At 30.6% G+C, this 21,650-nt stretch overlaps 2 protein-coding genes across 3 annotated transcripts in view; both read right to left on the reverse strand.

Annotated features, from left to right (window-relative positions):
• Pi3K68D (phosphatidylinositol-4-phosphate 3-kinase catalytic subunit Pi3K68D) overlaps positions 1-21,650 on the reverse strand; it is a 67,249-nt gene that overhangs the window by 38,118 nt on the left and 7,481 nt on the right. The window contains exons 1-3 of one of the 2 annotated variants that reach the window (XM_065504930.1): positions 16,660-16,771; positions 15,295-16,561; positions 15,162-15,217 (exon numbers count right to left, since the gene is read on the reverse strand). In XM_065504930.1, the coding sequence (XP_065361002.1) occupies positions 15,162-15,217; positions 15,295-16,508 (1,270 nt within the window). In that variant the 5' untranslated portion in view covers positions 16,509-16,561; positions 16,660-16,771. Of the gene's footprint in view, positions 1-15,161; positions 15,218-15,294; positions 16,562-16,659; positions 16,772-21,650 lie in introns of those variants that run through there. The other variant, XM_065504929.1, reaches the window with a different exon arrangement.
• LOC135955019 (uncharacterized) lies at positions 18,036-19,260 on the reverse strand. The gene is made up of 4 exons (XM_065505292.1): positions 19,139-19,260; positions 18,981-19,079; positions 18,758-18,923; positions 18,036-18,701 (listed from the first exon to the last, which is right to left on the reverse strand). Exons 1-4 carry the CDS (start codon positions 19,172-19,174, stop codon positions 18,202-18,204), a joined length of 801 nt encoding a protein of 266 aa, XP_065361364.1. The 5' UTR covers positions 19,175-19,260; the 3' UTR covers positions 18,036-18,201.

A 21,650-nucleotide genomic window follows, 5' to 3' on the forward strand; every position in this document is an offset into this window, starting at 1 on the left:
ACAAGTTCTTATTTAGAATATTTATATTGTTTTCTGATGATTGTAATAATATAAACATTTACTAAAAATACTTAGTGATCATGCAAATTTAGTCAGAGGTTTTCACAATCTGAAGTTATCTTCAAGTATCTAAAATTAAAAATAATGTATAAAATGCATATGTAGTAAAGACTTTAATCTATGTTTTAAGAACATTATTTCGTAATAATAGTCGTAGAAACATAAAAAGCCTGCAAAAGAGCTTTAGAATTTGACGCTTTCACAACACATTACTATTATGTAGAGTGTTCGCTAGTCGTTTCCACTATTCCCATAGCTTATTATTTAATAGACAACGTGTGTGTTGTTTTTTTATAAAATGTATTTGGTTAATAATTTTTTTTCGCATTGACTTGCCAATTGTTGTCAAATCTTCATCTAAATGCCACAATGTTTCGTGTTTGTTGTTTTATTTGTGTGGAAAATATATGAAAATTCTCGTGTTAAGAGATTTACTACATGTTTGTTCACAATAATCTCAATTCATTTGTTATTTTTATTATTTTTTTTTTATTTTTATTTATACACATATTTAAATTTGTTTCTATTATGGCAGTTTTTAAAGTATATTTTAGGGGCTTGCTAATTTCAATACATTTTATTCGAAATTTTAAATATGTATGTTTAAATAATTTCTTACCAAAATAGCAATTGACAATTATTTTAACTTTAGTTGTTTCTTTATTAAATAACACTGCCATGTTTAGCAATATGCATAAACAAGTATATACTAAATCCATTATTCAGAATTTACTTATAAAAGTCAATGTCGGACAATTTAATTTAATAACGTCATTATAATAACCACAAGATTTCTAGAGCATCATCATAATTAAATACACTACACGAAAAAAACCTAAGCATACAAAATGAAAATTAGAAAAATAATCCAAATGTAAAGTTTATTCCGTTTAAAACTAAATAGAACCACTTTATGTTTATACTTTACAACCAGAGACCGAAAATAATGGGTTCACCTTCATTTCAATGGTAAATTCTCATTCGCAGCCATTTAAAAATAATTTTTTGTGATATATCACTGAGAGAGTGATTTATTCGAGAAAATTTTAGGTTTGGGGTTGAGAGAAACAGAAAAGAAACAAACAAACAATTTATTTTTTTCGTAAAGGTCAGCTTGTGACTTTTATTTGCGAACATGAACAATAAATCGCAAAAATGCATTTGATGCAAATCAACGCTTAAATATTGTTACGAAATTGTACTTGAATTCAAATATAACGATTTTAACGGCTGATTTAAAAGTTGCATAATGCTTTCAAATAGCAGTGCCTCTCAAACTGTAACATATCTGTGGGCATTATTAACATTGAATAAAAGCTTTCAGTTGACCATTGATCGTAAGTATGGCAACGCTGTTTACTGCGACCGTATATTCGAATATTTAGATAAAGAACATTGTAGAAAGTACACCACAGATGGCGTATGTATTAGAAAGCTCTAGAAAGTTAAAGAGCAATCTAGAGTGCAGATGGCAGTGTTATAAATATTGGCAGAGGTTGCAGTCGTTAGTGAGTTTATCAGAGACGCTATTCGAATAAACATCAACTGAGTGCCTTAAAGTGTGCTGTATTTTTCAAGTGAATTCGTGCACATTATAAAGTGTGTCTGTATTTCTGAGAATTTATAAACGTGTATAAAAAACACTGAGTGACTATTTAATTCTGTTGTTGTACATTTTAAATAAATAAAGAGTTGTTACAATTTTCAAACTACTAAACGGCTTTTATTTGCAATCAAAAGTATCCGGTTTATTTAAAGAAAATAAACAAACGATTTGAAAAGGTTAAAACGTAACAATATATAAAATTTTTCAAAAGATTAATAACAAATTAAAAAAAAAAATCTCATTCCTGTTACTCAGACTTCATTACTTCATACTTATCATATTATTTACATAATTTGTTAAAAATTACTAAGTAACAGTTATTAAGAACAAGAATATAATAAAAATCATTTTATAACTGTTATTTTCAGTTATTTTCGATCTCTGTTTACAACACCATAGTGGGAGGGTGTTGTGCGACTGTGCTCATGTTTGTAACGCCCAAAAATATCACTCTAACACCCACCTTAAAATATACCCACCCACCTTCGTATACAGCTTTTTTACCCAAGGACGAAGCCTATTGAAATTGCTTCATTATTTCACCTATTTTTAATAACTTATATGTAGAGATGCCAAACGGGGAATCCCGTTCCCGAAAATCCCGGGGTTTTCGGGATTTCTTAAACCCCGAAGCCCGGGATTTTTAAATTTTAAATCCCGGGATTTTCGGGATTTTCCAAATCCCGTTTTTCATAAATAAATAGGGGAAATTGTCATTTTTGTGTGCCTTTTTTATGCATTTTGACATTCTACATGCCCAAATATCGCAAAGTGATGTTCTGCAAAGTTGTTAAGCTCAACTTCTGCTACAACATAGTTAATAAAGGAAAGCGGTATTTTTGGTTTTCCTAGAGTGGGGCTCTGGAAAATCAATTCTTCACATTTTTTTGTAAGTTATCTAACAAAACTCAATTCAAATCCTCTTCAAACGAAATTGATTTTATCTCAGATGAGGAGCTCGAACAAAAAAAATATTTCGATTGCTCAAAGGCTAAAAGATATTATTAATAAATGTAAAAACCCCAAATAACAATAACGAAACCAAGTTATAATGTAGATTTGTAGCTTGCAAAAGAAATAGATCTCTTTATTTCTGAAAGAACAAGAGGAAAATACTTGCAGATTTGTTATAAGTATTTGCAAACGGTTTTGCCAATATGAAAGATGTTTTTCGGCAGCAGCATATGTCGGAAATAAAATTCGTTCCAGAAAGGCAGACGAAACCATAGATGCAATAGTATGCTTTTTAGTGTCTAATAAAAATTAATTGCTAAATAAAAAATTTACTTTCAATTGTAAAGACATAATTATTTACGTTTCTTTCTTATAATTTTCGGGATTTTAGATTTCCCGGGTCGGGTTTTCGGGATTCTTTACCAAATCCCGATCCCCGGGATTTTCAAAAATCAGTCCCGATTAGCATCTCTACTTATATGTCATTTTGTAGGGTACATATCTGTCATTTATTCTCACATAGTTATTGAACATTATAGTATAAACTACAATGCTTTTTCCCTTTTGTGCTTTTTTAATTTGAAAAGAAGTGCCGCTGAAGCACACCGATTGCTCACCGAAGCTTATTTTTTGGCCAGCCAAAAAATTTTGAAGACCAAGAATTCGAGGCATTAATTACTCCATGAAGATTATTGTAAATCTCAACAAGAACTTACAAAATCATTGGGAGCTACTCAAGCAGCAATTTCAAAACGTTTGCGAGCAACAGGATTTACCCAAAAGCAGGAAAATTGGGTACCATACGAATTGAAGCCGAGAGACTTTGAAAGACGATCCGAAATGAAGCTTGATGCTATAAAAAAAAATCATGATTGCACCGAATCATTACTTGCGATGAAAAATTGATCCATTACAATAACCCGAAACGTAAGATATCGTATGTTCTGGCCTCACATACGATATCTTACCAGCCGAATCAACACCAACTACAAATATCCATGGCGCAAAGGTGATGCTCTTTATTTGGTGGGACCAAAAGATTCCTATCTATTATGAGCAGCTGAAATCTGGGCATACCATCACAGTGAACCTGTACCGAACGCAACTGATTCGTTTTAAGCGATCAATAGTCGAAAAACGTCCAGAACATGCAGCCAGATATGAAACCTTAATATTCCATCATGATAACGATCTTTATTTGGTGGGACCAAAAGAGTCCTATTTATTTTGGCTCGGGATCCATATGTTGCCAGATAGATGGGAACTGGTCATAGCTAACAATGGCCAATACTTTGAATAAATTTATATTGTAGAAATTTCAATATAAATTTATTAATTTTATTCTCTATAATTTAAAAAAATATTTATAGAATAGATTATTTGAGATTATTCTTCTACATTTTATACCCTTCACCTTCGTGAGAAGGGTATACACTGGTGCATATTCCTATAAACGTTTTTGTTCTCATCCAAAAGCAAAATATAACTTTTTTAATGAGAGATAACTTAACGGTACTTTTTGATAGCAAACAGGTTTTTTTCTTATTCTTGTTGTTTGCCTTAATTATGCGATCAAATGTTCTTGGTGCTATTTTAAGTGGAAGATTCGTATAAACGCAGACGTGAAATTTGTTTTTAAAAAAGTTACCAAAAATAAAATATTATCAATTTTAGTTTTTTTTCAACCAAAGGTACGTTTCTAATAGTTACATCTCAATTTACTGCAACTTTTTCTATTTGAATCAATAAATTTCATCACTTTAAAGATGCCCAAGGGAACTTTTATGTCCGATCAAGAAAAGATTCAAATTAAATTTTTTCACGACCAAGGATGTTCCAATAGAGAAATTGGACGTAAAATCGATCGTTCGGAAAGTGTGGTGCGAAATTTCTTGAAGAAAGGTCAAAATTATGGAATTCGCAAACCTACAAATGGAAATACAAAACTAACAAGACAACTTAATCTAATAAAACAAAAAGCAACCCGCAACAAATTTAATTCCACACAAATAAAGAATAAACTGAATCTTCCAGTGACTTCCAAACACGTTGCACACATTTTACGAAACGATAAAAACATAAAATGGAAAAAGCCGAAATGTAAACCAATGCTAAAAAAGCACCATAAAGAAAATCGTCTAAAATTCGCAAGAAAATATATGAAACTAGCTGACCCGGTGCGCTTCGCCACCCCAATTAGAAGAAAGAAATAGTACTATCAAGTCTCACTTTGTGAATCTAATTGTAAATGTCTAATTTCATATTTCTGGGTCCATTATTATAAATAATGCAAAATGTGTTCCTAATTTTAAATTTGTATGTTTATTATTATAAAATATTCAAAAAGTACCATTGCAATAAGGAAATAGTACCATTGATTATCACTTTTAAATTCGCATTCACTAAACCATAACCCGTCAAGCTTGAATTTTAGATTTGTATATCATTTCCTATATTATCAACTAATTTTGTTTCTATAATACTTAAGATTTAATAAATTATCACAAAACCGAAACCGATTTTTAATTTTTTAAAACCGAAACCGCGGTTTTGAAATTCTTCGATTTTTTGGAAAGTCTAGGTCCATTATTATAGGAAATTCAAAAAAGTACCATTAGAATATATAAAAAGTACCAAAAATCCCCCACTTGTGGTTTCCCACTCACTCGGGTCCATATAAGCTTAATTTCATGGCTTTAGGTTCATTGGTGTAGAAATTACAAAAAGTACCATTCGAATAAAGAAAAAGTACCAAAAAGTCTCCCCTAGAATTCTAACTCACTTAGGACCATATATGCTTAATTTCATGTTTTTAAGTCCATTGCTATAGAAAATTAAAAAAAGTACCATTAGAATAAACAAAAGGTACCATGAGGTATCCGCTTGAATTTTCAATCACTTAGGATCATATATGCTTAATTTCATATTTCTAGGTCCATTATATTATAGAAAATTCAAAAAGTACCATTAGAATATAAAAAAGTACCAAAAAGCACCCACTTGTAGTTTCCCACTCACTCGGTTCCATATAAGCTTTATTTCATGTTTCTAGGTTCATTGGTGAAGAAATTACAAAAAGTACTAATCGAATAAAGAAAAAGTACCAAAAAGTCTCCCCCTAGAATTCTCACTCACTTAGGACCATATATGCTTAATTTCATGTCTCTAAGTCCATTGTTAAAGAAAATTCAAAAAAGTACCATTAGAATATAGAAAAAGGACCAAAAAGCCCACACTTGTGGTTTCCCACTCACTCGGTTCCATATAAGCTTTATTTCATGTTTCTAGGTTCATTGGTGAAGAAATTACAAAAAGTACCAATCGAATAAAGAAAAAGTACCAAAAACTCTCCCCCTAGAATTATCACTTACTTAGGACCATATATGCTTAATTTCATGTTTCTAAGTCCATAGTTATAGAAAATTCAAAAAGTACCATTAGAATAAAGAAAAAGTACCAAAAAGTCTCCCCCTAGAATTCTCACTCACTTATGACCATATATGTTAAATTTCATGTTTCTAAGTCCATTATTATAGAAATTTCAAAAAAGTACCATTAGATGAACAAAAAAGTACCTATAGTACAGTTCACACATTTTGGTACCTAAATATTACCCCTATTCCTAACACTAACTTCACTCAAATACATATCAGCTAACTTTAATGTCGATAACTGAAATAATTTAAAATTTTAAAAAAGTATCATTAGGAGAAAAGTACCAATTTCCCTTTTCTTACTTGAACACCCCTCAAGTTTGAAATTTAAAAATATTCCATTTTGCCAAAATTGTTTATGCTATAGGCATGTATCAAAATATTAAAATCTGTGTTAATGTGCCCAAGAATAAATATGTTTTAAAAAAAGTACCAAACTGTTTACCCGGATTTGGCCCAATATACACCTTGGTACTCGAGTTCCAAATAACATGCTGTTAGTTAATTTTTGTATGAATCCAGGAACCAACGTTAAAAAAAATTATCAAAATTGGCTTAATAATTTCAAATATAATGTATTTTCCCGATTTTATCCCCTTTTTGGTACCTTTTTTATCCCCATTGAGGTGGTACAATTTCATTCAAATAAATTTCTGTAACGTGGTGGGAGCTCATAATAAAATATTCGTATGTCTATGTCAAATTATAGAAAAACATATTTTATGAAAAAGTACCAAAAATTAACACAATTTTTATCCCTTAAAGCTTCGAATTTCCAAAAAGTACCAAACTTATATTTTTTATTTTTTGTTAGTTAAAGAATACGATTTAAAATTTGTTTCTATGTTTATTGGTTTAAAAGATACATAGGGTGCAAAAAAAGTACCAAAATACAGTTTTTACCCGTTTTCTCCCCTAAAAGTTTCGAATTTCCAAAAAGTACGAAACACCTGTCAGCTTATTTTTTAAATGGAGTAACATGCTATTTTAAGTTTTTTTGTATCTTTATTAGTTTTGAAGATATAAGGTTACCGAATTTACCCGTTTTTACCCTTTTTTACCCCCTAAACGTCCGAATTTCCAAAAATCCCTTCTTATCGGATCGTTTTGGGGAGGGAGGAACCCACAGTTAAAATTTCGTGATTCTAGCTTCAGCCGTTTGGGCTGTGCGATGATGAATCAGTCAGTCAGTCAGTCAGTCAGTAACGTTACTCTTTTATATATACAGATGGACAGATGAGTGGAAAAATGTAATTTTCTCTGACGAAAAAAAATTTTATTTAGACGGTCCCGACTCATACTCATGCCATTGGCACGATTTGAGATCAAACGATGTTCGGATGTCAAAACGTAATTTCGGTGGTGGCAGTGTTATGGTTTGGGCAGCGTTTTCTGCAGTTGGCAACTCGAAAATATGTTTTGTTCCGACAAAAATGAATAGTGCGATTTATAACGAACTGTTGGAAGATGCTCTTCTCTTATTTATGGATGAAAAAATGGATGAAGATTGCATATTCCAACAAGATAATGCTGCAATCCATGTTTCTAAGCAATCGAAATCTTGGTTTAATGAACAGCATTTCTCTGTTAGACTGGCCGGCTTGTAGTTCGGACTTAAACCCGATGGAGAACTTGTAGGGATACATGGCCCCTAAAGTTTATGCAAATAATGCCCAGAATGAAAGCATAATGACTGTGACAGAGCAGAAACTAAGAATTAAACAAGTCTGGGAGGAAATTGATTCCAAACTGCTTAAAAAATTAGTGGAATCAATGCCAGACCGTATTTTTGAAACAATCCATAACAAAGGATCATCCACACATTATTAATAATGCTACAGTGGCCCATAAATTAAAGTGCGTTTATAGGGAAATACCCTTAAAATGGCTGTTAATCTCGAAATAAACAAATTTGTAGCCCCCTAAATATGTTCATGTTTAATTTATACAATCTTTTTTAAAAAAAGTAGTGTGCGTTTATAGGAATATGCACCAGTGTATATAAGTTTGTCATTCCGTTAGTAATTTCTACAATATAATTTTCCGACCCTATAAAGTATACATATTCTGAATCATTATAGATAGCGGAGTCGATTAAGCCATGTCCGTCTGTCTGTTGAAATCAATTTTCTGAAGACCCCAGATATCTTCGGGATCCCAATCTTCAATAATGCTATCAGACATGCTTTCGTGAAGTTTTCTATTTAAAATCAGTAAAATCGGTCCACAAATGGCTGAGATATGAGGAAAAAACCAGGACAACCTAGATTTTTGACCTATATCTGGATTACTAAGTCATTAATATAGACAATATGGATATCTAATGATAGATATTTCAAAGACCTTTGCAACGACGTATTTAAGACCATAGCACGTTGGACCTATAATGGGTCAAAATCAAAAAAAAATTTAACCCGAATTTTTTTTACCAAAAAAAAACAAAAATTTTTTTTTAAAATTTAAAACAAAAATTTTAAATTTAAAAAAAAAAAATTTTAAATTTAAAAAATTTTAAAATAATTCGAAAACAAATTTTTTAAAAAAATTAAAAAAAAAAACAACTTTGGAAAAAAAATTTTGTTTACCAAAAAATATTTAAAATTTGTATTTTGAAGTTTAATTTGTTGAAGGGTATATATGATTTGACACAGCCGAATATAGCTCCCTTACTTGTTAATATTGGAATGTTTGTTTCTGGATTGCATAGTATATTTTTTAAGTAAAATATGACGAATTGTTCTGTAGAGATTCAAGCTTTCTTACATTTACATTTTAGTGGGCGTCCCAGATTACAGATATAGCTAACGTTGTGAATAGATCACATATGTATCACTTAATTCCTTATCAGCTACTGAGTATATTTAAACTTGAAGATCATTTTCCGAAGTCCAAACAAAAAAAAATAATAAGCCAATCGCACAATATGCAAATAGAATATTAGAATCAGCTCTCGACGAACTTATTTTTATTTCTCCCAAAACAAAAATCATGGCAAATCCCTCTTTGGTAAGCTGATCTGTTCGATCGCAATACAAAAAATGAACCAGCTAATGAGATAACAAATAACCAAGATATTTAAATTATACAATAATGCCGCTGTAATAAAGGATATCGCAAATTTGTATATGTTAAGGAGAATATAATGATGTAATTAAAATGAAAAATAATCAAATAGGTTTTACTTTAAATGCTTGTTAAAAGGTTAATGAAAAAATATATATATGGTTAAAAATCGATAAAGAACTTTTGCATAAACAATACCAAAGTGTTAATAAAAATGCAATTATTGGGTTAAACACATCTGATTAGGAAAAAACGAAACAATATGAGCATAAATGCAGCAGAAGGCTAAGGAATATGTGTGTAAAAATGTGTGACAATCATAAACTTAATGGGTCTAATGACTGATAAAAATAACAACAAACAGCAATAGCTTTTTTTTGAAAACAAAACCTCCCCGATTAACAATGCAATTCTTTTTTAAGAATTTATAAGGAATAAAACAACAGATTTGAGTTTTTATTAACTTTTGTTTTATTCGAGAACATTTTTATCTGAAATCAAACAGTCCATTTTAGACTTAATAAAAAGCTAAGCAGAAAGTTTAATGAGATAAAAATGTACGAATATAAAATAATTTTATTAAATTTCTTTCTTTTTTATAATTTATTTTTTTATTTTTTTTTTGTCTCGTTAACATTATTATCATGATATTAAATACAAAATCAAAAGAGAAAATGTTTTATTACAATTTTGTATACTGTATGCTTGAATTAGAATAATAAGTAGTAATAAAAGTAGTGTATTTAATACATATCAGTTTGGCTGCCTTCTTTACGAAATTTTTATTAAATTACAAATGAATATTTTAAAAAATAAATTAATTTAAATAAGTATGAATTTGTCTCAATAACAATGCAAATTTAATTTGTTTTGTTTTTGAATCGAATTTATAAAAAATCAAACAAACAACAAGACACACAATTAATAAATTATGTATATCAATTTTTTTTTTGTTTCAAATAAAATGAATTTAGATTTTATGTTTTGTATTGTATTGTATGTATAATTAGTTTGGTTTTTAACTACACAAAAAAAAAGAAATACTTTAGTTTTAATATTGTATTTTTATCAGACCTTAGCTCAACAGCTGCATCAGAACTCAAAACTTTGTTTTCGTTTCTATTTAAAATTTAAAATTATAACAATTTTCATTTCCGACTCGAAACACAAAGTGTAAGAAATAAAAAGAAAATAAAAGAGAGCTCAAATACTTAGTTTAATTAATTAGAGGTAATGTGATATTGTTTTAATTTTTTTTGATGTTTTTGTTCGTTTCAAGTTCGAATTTTATCGAGTTAGTAATGTTTTTATTTTCTCTATAAATCTCTTTTGGTTTCGTTTTTTGTTCGTATAATTTTATTTGTTAAGTCTTTTGGTAACTGAAATATAAGAGAAAGTAAAAAAAAAACATAAGAGTATTTAAAAAACATAATTATATAGTATTCGAAATACAAAATATGTTAGAAACAAAACCACAACAAAACAATTATAATATAGTATAGTTAATAGCAAACATTAAACATGTAGCATGCTACTAAATACTGAACACTAATTGAAAGGAAAGATATTGGTTACACATAGAATTAAAGTAATACAAAATGGAAATGATTTCAATCAACTAGAACTAAAAGTTTAACTATTTCTGAAAGTTCAAAATAAACGAAACTGACATGCACTTTACTGGGATAAAATTCCATAAATTTAAATCGATTCCAAACAAAACACTTTTGAATTTGAATATATAAATTATACAAATTTTAACGATGTCGTAGAATCCAATCATTGTCGGAATCGGTTTTGAAAACGACAAAAAAGATAAATTTGACTTATGAAATCCAATGTAATTTTTTGTTTAATCGGTAAGGAATTTAATTCTAGATCGAATATAAAACCGATAATTTTCGATTTCACGAAACCAATGTACTTTTTCTGTCGTTTTCAAAACCGATTCCGACAATGATTGGATTCTATGACAACCCCGATTCAATTAAATGGCTTCTCTAATAATGTGAAAAGGTCAAAAGCACAGTAAATAACAAAGTTAGTGAGTAGAAATAATGTTGCTATAGGTTAGTTACTCTCGAAAGTTGTTCTTCGATTAATAAACATACATCATTTCAAATCGAACATTTTATAGCAAATGCCGAAAGATCATAAAATAACACGAAGTATTGGTTGTATAACTTAAAAATGCTGGACTTTTTCGAATTTGTTCGCTTTTATTTTGAGACATTTGTACAATATAAACTTATTCAAAGCATTGGCCATTTTTAGCTATATATAACCTATTCCCATCTTTCTGGCAAGATATGAATTCCACGCCAAAATAACTGCTCATCTTTTGAGGCCAATTTCGGATACTCTGTTCTGCAGTGAAGCGTGTCCCCGAGATCTGCATCAATCAAAACAAATAGTAGTCGGACGGGGCAATAAGGCGGGTGGGGCAAAACTTCCTAACCACTTCTTTCTAAATAGATTTTAACAGGTATTGCAACATGTGGCCGAGCGTTGTCATAATGGCGTTTTTCTAACAATGCTCGCTTCAAACGAACCAATTACATTCGGTATATGTTCCCTGTGATGGTATGTCCAGATTTCTTTTGGTCCAACCAAATATAGCTTCATGGATATTTTACTTTGGTGTTGATTCGACTGGTTGGCCGGGTTTTATATACGATCTCTTAAGCTTCGAGTTATCGTAACTGATCACTTTTTCTTCTCAATTAATGATTCGGCGCAAAAATGAGTTTTATAGCGTTCAAGCAGCATTTCGGACATGCAAAGTCGTCTATCAAAGTATCTCGGCTTCAATTCGTATGGTAAACAATTCTCTTGTTTTTGGATGAATCCTGATGCTCGCAAATCTTTTGAAATTGCTGCATGATTAGATCCCAATGATTATGCAAGCTTTTGTAGAGTTTGATAACAATATTCATGCCACCAATTCTTGGTCTTCAAATTTGTTTCGCTGGCCTGGAAGAGCTTTGTCTTCCGTGTTATAATCACTGAACCGCACAAGCCGTCTCTCGCACGTTTATGGAGCAACACATTCACCTTAAGCTTTGGTGAGCAATCGGTCCACTTCAGCGCCAATTTTTTCAAATTAAAATCTAGGTTATGTACAAATAAAACGACATCGAAGGGATGGACTTTAGCGATCATAAAACACCAATTATACCTAGCTAGCTCCATTCGTTGGGGCCCTATCGTGTTTTTAACAGACAGAACCTAAAGTTTATACTTTACCGCCCATATAACCCCTATTTCAGAAAAATATAAATGAATACCCACATAGAGATGTTGGGTATACAAGAATCGGCACAGCCGAATATAATACTCATACTTGTATCTTTTTTAAAAAAATACGCTTTAAACAAAAATCGATTGTTTAAATCAGAAAACATCGATTTTAGTCGATAAGGTTCGACTCTTTCTCTCTTGTATTTATTTACACAAAATCATATCAATTATTTCTGTATTCTGAGTGTCTCTATAAAAAAAATGTTTGTCTAAAGAGCCACTTTTAAATAAATAGATCTGTCGAATGATGAGTTTCCATGAATGAATCTGAGACACCCATTACCTCATAAGAAAATCTGGTTGTTTCAAATTGTAAACAACGGATGAGTATCCAGATAAGTATCCTGATGTTTACTTCTTGGGTATCGCAATGGGATCAGATTTGAATGGACCCAAGTGATCTGCTTAATGAGTGGCTGCCCAGTAAAGAAATAATCAAGAATAGGGGACTCAATGGTACATATTATGATACCAAAAAAGAGAACTAAACCGAACTAAGGATTACTTTTTCGTTCTTCAAAATGGTACACATGAATCTGAATGAGTTAGAATTCACAAAAGCAGACTTTATTGGTACCTCTCTTTAGCATTTTCTATAATAATGCACATCGAATCATGATGCTGATTAGAAATACAAAAAATGTGGGTCTTTATGGTACTTTTTTTATTCTAATAATACGTTCCGAATGAGCTAGAATCCACATTACAATGAATCAATAAACATGCAACTAGAGACATGTTATACTGAATTAGTATTAATTCACTAAGGAAGACTTAATAGTACTATTTATGGGGGTGGCGAAGCGCACCGATTCAGCTAGTACTCCATACTTTTATCAGATATTTGAAAACAACTAAGTCTTTGTTACAAAAATTTTGCATTATTTTGTTTTAATTAAATAAATAAACAGTCATTTGAAGTTTATTAGTGAGGAAATACTCGTATGATCAAATTTTTAAATGAGTTTGTGTCATTCTTTATTAACAGGTTTCATTGCCTAGCCTGCCAATCTTGTACATTTCACCAACAAAAATTTAATTTTACAGAAACGAAATATGTACATGTAAAATTTCCATTCAAAGGACTCGCTTGAGATATAGAAACCATACCTTAAAAACTGAGTGATTTTCATACAAATCCATATAAATATATAAATATCTTTGTATATCTATCTTTTCTTTTTTTAATACTTGGACCAGAAAGAGATTTAAAGGTGGAAAACCGGTAAAATTGGTACCTTTAGTTCTTAAACAATCAAGAATAAACGGCTGCACCGATTTGATTGAAATTTGGAATATAGATATTTCGTTACTTGGAAGCAATAATAGACTATATTGTTTTACTTAACTTGGACCACAAAGGGTCAAAAGAGGGCAAAATTTGTACCACCCATACAAAGTAAATAGTAATTTTCGAATATCTGCAAAACTAAAATTGTGACTATCTTCAAACTTTATACGAATCAATTTCGTATCACTGTTTGAAGTTTAACTAAAAATGGGACGGATCGGAACAGGGGGTGTGACACCTCACATACAATGTAAATATATGGTGAACTATAATTGTGGAAGTCTTGAAATTTAGTCCGAATAGCACCCTTATCATTTTACATGGTTGGCTGAAAATGGGCGGTATTAAATTAGTGGGCGTGGCACCTACCATACAAAGTAAATAGTTATTTTTGAATATCTGGAGAACTGTAAATGTGAAAGGCTTCAAACTTTATATGAGTTAATTTCTTATCAGTGCAAGAAGTTAATAAAAAAATGGGAAGGATCGGAAATCGGGGTGAGTCACCTCTTACTACAAAGTAATTAGTTATTTCTAAATATCTTGAGATCTATAATTACTAGATTCTTCCAACTTTGTCCGAATAGCTCTCTTATCATTTTACATAGAATAGCTGAAAATGGGCGGAAGTGGATAAGTGGGATAAGTATTTTCGAATATCTGCAGAACTATTATTGCGACAGCCTTCAAACTTTATACGAATCAATTTCTTATCAGTACATGAAGTTTATCCAAAAATGGGACGGATGGGAACAATTTCTGTCATAGCAGGACACTGGCATCAACGTAATTTACACAAAGTTTAAAGACTCTTACAATTAGATTCACTTGATATTCGAATATTTATAGAATTCCGGTATTAATTATATTCATTTATTTGCTTATAAAATCTTTTCACATTTTTTTATTTTACTTCGACAGGGGTAGCGAAGCGCACCGGAAGCGCTAGTTTTAAATATAAAATGTTCGTCCCTATTTCTAAATTGGGCCATAAGTAAAAGGAAATATTTTTACTTATCTTTTTGAGTTTATCTTGAAAAAAATTATATTTTTTACTAAAATCAAATTATGCAGATGAAAATTAAATTTTGGCTATATTTAATATATCTAAAATCAATGAATTACAAAATTACATTGTTTTAAATCTATTACACTGGAAAATATAACCATACGAGTATCAAAAAAAATTAGAATATTAACTATTAAATGTGAAAAATGACACGCAAAATGAAAAGCAATGGAATTTTAAAAAGCATTTGTTTAAATAAATAATAAAACTTTAAAAAAAATGAAACAAACATGATAAATGCATACACAAAATGATAATAAAAGTACAATTCTAAAGGGTATTCAAACTAGAACAAACAAAAAAAAAATAATAAAAAAAAATCAAAAGAAAATAGAAACAAAAAAGAAACTGCAAAAAATAATATTAAAAAAAAATCAAGCTTACCATCATCATCTTCGTTTAGTAAAGGATCGAAGGCTTCTAAAACGCTTACACGGGAACTAAAAAGAAATTTACAGAGTGTAAGGGAAAATATAGATTTATAAATTATTTTTTGGTTAAATAAAAAACCACTTACTCATCTTCATGCGATAAATCAATTAAATCCAAGCCTGCAGCTTTGGGTTTGCGTGCGGGAGGCGTCTGACGTCTAAAATTGTTTTGGCCATTACTTTGTGTAGATGTAGCGGAAGTATTTAAGGGTTTGGAATGTAAATGATTAAAACTAATGCTGCTTGAAGGTAAATCAGAGGAATTAACTGCATGATTGGAAAGTTGATTATTCATGTTGTGAACACCAGATGCCAAGGAGGAGGCAGAAACAGACGATGCGGATGAGCTGGCAGAAGCCAGGTTAGTGGGATAATAGTGGTGTTGAGTGGACTGGGCTACCATATTGTATTGGAAACCATAGGGATTTGGATATTGTACTGGGGCAGTATAAGGCACACCAGCTGCTTGAACCATTACGGGCGGTGTTTGAGGATAGTAGGAGGCTCCTCCCTGTATGGGTGCCATAAAGCCCATAGGCCGTGGTCCATATACGGGCGCCGTATATGGGGGTTGTGACATACTGTACAATTTTTGCAATTCATCATGAGTAAGTGGTACTTTTTGTTGCTGGGGTGGCGGTGTGAAGGGTACCAATTGCATGCCAGCAGCACCTGCTGCTGTGGTCACACCATACTGAGCTGGTGGCTGTACTGCAGCAGCGCTGCCCGCATACATGGCAGCTGCTGGTGTAGCTGTTGCTGGCGCATGATAACCCGGATACATGGGTGCTGCTGCTGTAGGACCCAAAGGCACTAAGGCTGTTTGTGGATTAGTGGCTTGTAGCTTTTGTAAATCCTCTATCAGCTGTTCGAAGGACGAACTCTCTGGCTTCTTTGAGGTTGGACTAGCAAAATTGATCAAATCATTTTCCGCAATTGTCGTAGAGGCGGGTGGTGTCTTTGAACGCTCTACATCCGTTAGCAAAGTCGACGGCGGCACATTATGCGTTATTTCCGAATGACGTCGTTGTGGCTGGCTTGGCTGGGGCGGTGGCAATGACACGCCATATTGTGAGGACGTTGATGTTTCCGCTGAATCTCTGCGAGCAAAGTGCTGACGCCGAATTTGAGCATAGTTGCGATTTTTGGCCTCCTGCTGCACAGACTGGGTATAGGCTATGCCATATTTTTGGCAACGTTTAAATTCCTCCAAGGCTTGTTGTTCTAAACTTAAGGCGGTTGCCTTGGCCAAATCTTCTTGAAATTGTTTTTCATAATCAATTTCGGCTTGATTAGACATGGTTTGTGGGTTTTACACAATATTGGCTCAATGGTGGTGGTAAAGGTAGGATTCTAATGGTAAGAAAAAAGCAAACAAAACAAAAAATTTTAATTAATTTTTAATTGTTATGAAAGAGGTAGGTAGATAATGTTTTATTTCTGGACGCAACTTGTGCTTTGTTAGTCTTTTTGCAAATGGCCATTGTAATGTATTTTCAATTAAATTTTTCTTTTCTTTTTTTGGTATTTTTTAACATTATCTACGACCTGGTTTGTAGGGACTACATAATCAACTTTTGTGTTGGTTATTGTGTGTGGCTGTTTTTGTTGTATGATGTGATATCGATAATAAAGTAAAATTTTTATCTTTGCTTTGTTGATGGTGATAATGAAATTGTTATTATTGTTTTTTTTTTGTTTGTTTATAAATGCATTTATTTTTTTTTTGATTAAACAAATGAAATCGTAGACAGAAATAAAAAATTCTTTATTCGGTTTATTTTTAACAATTTTGAAGTAAACGAGAATAAACAAAGTCATTAACGTTCAACACCACACATGCTCCTGACAAAAAGGCAGCTAAAATATAGTATCGAATTATAAAAATTAACAAAATAAACATTCCTTTTATACACAACAAGGTACATATTGTACCTAATTTTTGTTGTATTTGAACAATTACAAGATGGGTGCTGCAGAGCACCTAAAAATGATCTGAAATATGATTTAAAATTAGAATAATCAAATTGCATTTTTCAGAAATTAATAGTACCTTTTAAAAGTTTCAGTTTTTTTCGGATTAATTTGAATTAGTGAATGGTATGAAAAGCTAATAATCGATTTTCGACTTTTCGATCAACCATTTTCATTTCGATTTTTACAGTCGATTAACGAACCCAATAATCGATTTTTTAATGAACAATTTTGGAACTATAGCAAATGACCCATATACGCTATAACTACGGATTAAAATCATTTTTGGAAGAGTATTATAACCATAGAGAAAACACATAGAGCGGAAACTCTGCTGTCAAAGGTTCCTGACAACTGAGTTAGGTATTTGACAGGAGAGTTTCCGCTCTATGTTTATTCTCTATGATTATAACTCCTTTATGTTGAAGTGCTCATTTTATAAACCTTAACGGCAAACATTTGAAAATTTTATTGAAAAAATTTCGTAGTACTTTTTATAAAAACTTCTTAAGGTTGAAAAAATTTCGCATTAAAAAATATTTTCCAATGTCAGCTGAAGATTAATATATTGAAAATTTTAATGAAAGCTAAAAACGTAGACAATACTAAAAATTCAGGAATTTTAATTCTATTTCGATTAATCATTATCAAAAATCGATTTCAGCATAAAAATCGGAGTATATAAACGATCACGAAATAATCGTTTTTAGACCCGATTTAAATCGATTTTCGACCATAATCGTAATCGATTTACCATTCACTAGTTTGAATAATGACTTTTCGGTCGAATATTACATTCGGATTCGGTTTGACTCTACAGAATAGTTTGATATATTTTCTAATAAAAACCTAATTTTGATACTTATTTATAAATTTATTTTATTTTCATTAAATTTATTTTTTCTGTTTATGTAATAGCTTTTAATTTAATAGCTTCAGTCCTTTATATTCTAAAAAATGAGTGATTGGAAATAATATCATAATATTCTAAAGTTAGTAGTTATATAAACATTATGAATTCATTTATATTTAAGCTTAAGTTCCTCCATAGTCAGCCTCTCCTTCATTTCCATTTCTAGTATTTTTAATTTTTCTCTGCTATTTAATTGATGTATTTTTATATTTTCTTTGCTGCTCAATTCTTTTTCTTTCAATTGGATTCTCTTTTCTTTTATTAACAATTCCATCACTTTTAGTTTGTCTTTTATGCGTAACTCTTTCACATCAACACCCATTTCTTCACATTTTATGCTGAATTCAGAGTCATTCATAGGACAGTGATTTAAATTAATCAAATTCGGCTTAATTACAAGCATTTCAGGCTCAGGTATTTTGCTAGTAGTGGGAAAATTATCATCATCAGATTTATCTGTTGTATTATCGCTCTCAATTGTTATTGAGTCAAACGTATTGTTGGGCTCAGACTGAAAGCATTCGTCTTTGACGGGAAGTTGTATTACATGGTGGCCAAAAATTTGCTCTAGTTCATGGTAATAGCCGCACTTTTTTAACACCATACCTAAAATTGCAACAAAGTTAGGTAGTCTTTAATGTTTAATATTACAAAATATCTACTTTTAGTATCTTCATTATCCAGTACCCCATTTGTCTCACTTTCAAAATCCCTAGCTCTATAGAAGCTATACCTCATGTTTTTTACTTTAGAACGCACCGTCTTCCATTGAATGTTCAAATTGCTTTCCTTGCAAAAACGCCGATAAAATAACTGAGAAGTTGGCTTCTGAAAACTATTGAATAGAATATACATTTTTATGTGTACATAATAGAAAACACAAACCTCCACATCACGATTGTTTAATAAAAACTCTATGAGTGCCTTTTCTTCTGCCACTGTCCATTTTTTAATAGGTTTGAGTCTAACGCGAGTTTGTTTTAACTAAAACGTAAAAAAATTGCATTAAAAGTTAACATTCATTCAACTCAAAAGAATTATACCTGATTGTTATGGTTTATATTCATTTTATTTTGCATTTGAAAATCTGTTTAATTATTATTTTTGTACAAAATGCTTTAGAAATGTTCCATTTGTTTTTCCACTTGTTATTTTTGTTAATGTATGTAAATCACTGTAGACTGATATCTTTTGAAAAATAACACTTAACAGGTTTAACGAACTGAGATGCGCAGTGTTATTGTGTTATGTTATAATCGGTGTTACCATATGGCAAGTTTTTCCTTATTTTTTGCAAGCATTTTGAAATGCAAAAAAGTTGCTTGCATTAAGTTAAATAACACTTAAACCGTTCAATATAAAAATTCTCAAAAATACGTAAATTTATTCAAATAATGTACAAATTCATTAAACATTGAAATATTGGCCTGTTGCTCGGTATTTATAAATTTATCCACTTATTCCGGAAAGCCTCCCATTAAAGACTTTATAGTTGCTTTCGTTACTTTTTTGGAGGTGGTGAATACCTACTGTTACAAGACCTTTCCACAGGCCGAAGTTCTGGACAGTTGTGTAGATTTGCCTCCCGTGGTAAAAAATTTACATTATTTTATTTATAGATTTTTTGGTAATTATTCGAACTTTTTATATATATAATTTGAAAGTAAATTTTTAATTAGGCTTAAGTTCATTTTTATTACAATTTATTTGTAATAATTCAAAGAATATCACTGAATACTAAAATTTTAGACAATTGGTATTCAGTGATATTCTTTGAATTATTACAAATAAATTGTAATAAAAATGAACTTAAGCCTAATTAAAAATTTACTTTCAAATTATATATATAAAAAGTTCGAATAATTACCAAAAAATCTATAAATAAAATATACACATGGCACAGTAAAAGACTAAAATCAGTTTTCAATCTCCAGTTTGATTCAACGAATCAACACCAAGGAGAAAGAAAGAAAAAACACAAAAACATTCATAGCTGAATTGTTAACCAAAGGTTGACTACAGCAACACTAATAAAATGATAAATTTGTAATAATAAGAATACACATATATAATAAAAATATTTGAAATTTCGTCTAATTTACAAATAATATAAATATGAATTAGGCTTCCCATATTCTAATTCCTGATAATAGTAAGTTAAATAGATGATATTTACAAATAGACCTTGACAATGAAGATTGTTGATGACGCCCTTGGCAGGGTAGAAAATGCATTCCAATTTGCCAATTGTCTAAAATTTTAGTATTCAGTGATATTCTTTGAATTATTACAAATAAATTGTAATAAAAATGAACTTAAGCCTAATTAAAAATTTACTTTCAAATTAAATTTACATTATTGTTTGAATACTACTTAAGCGGCTTTTTTCATAGTGACATGATGAAAAATCGGGCCAGAAATATGAAGGCTCTCTGTGCTGATTAAGAAAGGAAAAAGCCGTTTTTGTAGACTCCCTTATGTATAATTCTGTAAATGGATTGCCACACAAGAAACTTCTGGGGGAATTTTGTTTTTTTTTGTCCGGTATTGTTCTCGAAAATTACATCGTCCATTAGTCACAGGAAGACCAGGAAGTTATGAAAAGTCTGCCAGTACATACAGTTGCAAACAAGATAATAGCATTTGAAATATTTTATATTTTTTCACAGTGTACTGTGTTTGACATGAAGAAGAAAGTGGACATCGAATACATTGTCAGTTCACAAAATATTGCATCTAGAAATCATCTCCTTACAGTCATATCAATAACTTCTATATTTAATTCGGTTTTTATTTGCTTATCAGATTAAATGGATTGCATTTGATAATTCTGACGATATTTCGATCGTCCTGAGGTGCAGTTCCTAGGGATTGCAAACGGAACTGCACCTCATATTTTTTTCTTTCTATTCAATAGCGTTTGATATATAGTTGAATATATGGAAAAGATTTTCCTTAATTTTTTTAACTTTAAAATTAATTTCCACTAAGCAATGGTGCAATGTATTGCGCGATCCACTAAAACAGGAATTATAGAAAAAATAGCTCTATTTAACATTAAATATACGATGTATTCAATATTTGATTTCTTTAACAAAAAATAAATACAAATGAATTCAATAATTCAGCACTGCTATTTCAATGTTGATAAAAAAAATGTCATATATTAAAACCTTTATTTCCGATGTTATCATTATTTTTACAAAAAGATTACCTCACAAAAAATTTACAGGCTTGAACGAATTTTAAGTTCAAAAATTTTAGACGTTGTACGCAGTTTCAAAAAAAATCCTAGTGGTACTGTTATTTTCTTGTTCATAACTGTAAGTATCATCACACAAGAAGTGTATTTTTATACCCTTCACCTTTATTTTTAAAAGCTAACGTGATTAAAAAAAAAATAATTTGTTGGACCAAGGATAAGTTTTGGCTGGAATAGTGAGTATAAGCTTTTCTCACTCACTCTTTATTTTTGGTTTATAAAATTGTAGGTCCTTAAATTATTAAAAATTAAAGTAATTTGTTCAAGCAACATGAAGAAAGCTTTCATTTCAG

The sequence above is a fragment of the Calliphora vicina genome, chromosome 3, assembly GCF_958450345.1.
Source record: "Calliphora vicina chromosome 3, idCalVici1.1, whole genome shotgun sequence".
Taxonomy (NCBI): domain Eukaryota; kingdom Metazoa; phylum Arthropoda; class Insecta; order Diptera; family Calliphoridae; genus Calliphora; species Calliphora vicina.

Bases quoted from the DNA above. Each gene is read 5' to 3' on its own strand.
- LOC135955019 (XM_065505292.1), bottom strand. From the start codon at position 19,174: ATGCAAAATAAAATGAATATAAACCATAACAATCAG. The intron at 19,080-19,138 runs GTATAATTCTTT...TTTACGTTTTAG, and splicing joins ATATAAACCATAACAATCAG to TTAAAACAAACTCGCGTTAG. The intron at 18,702-18,757 runs GTAGATATTTTG...TTGCAATTTTAG, and splicing joins GGATAATGAAGATACTAAAA to GTATGGTGTTAAAAAAGTGC.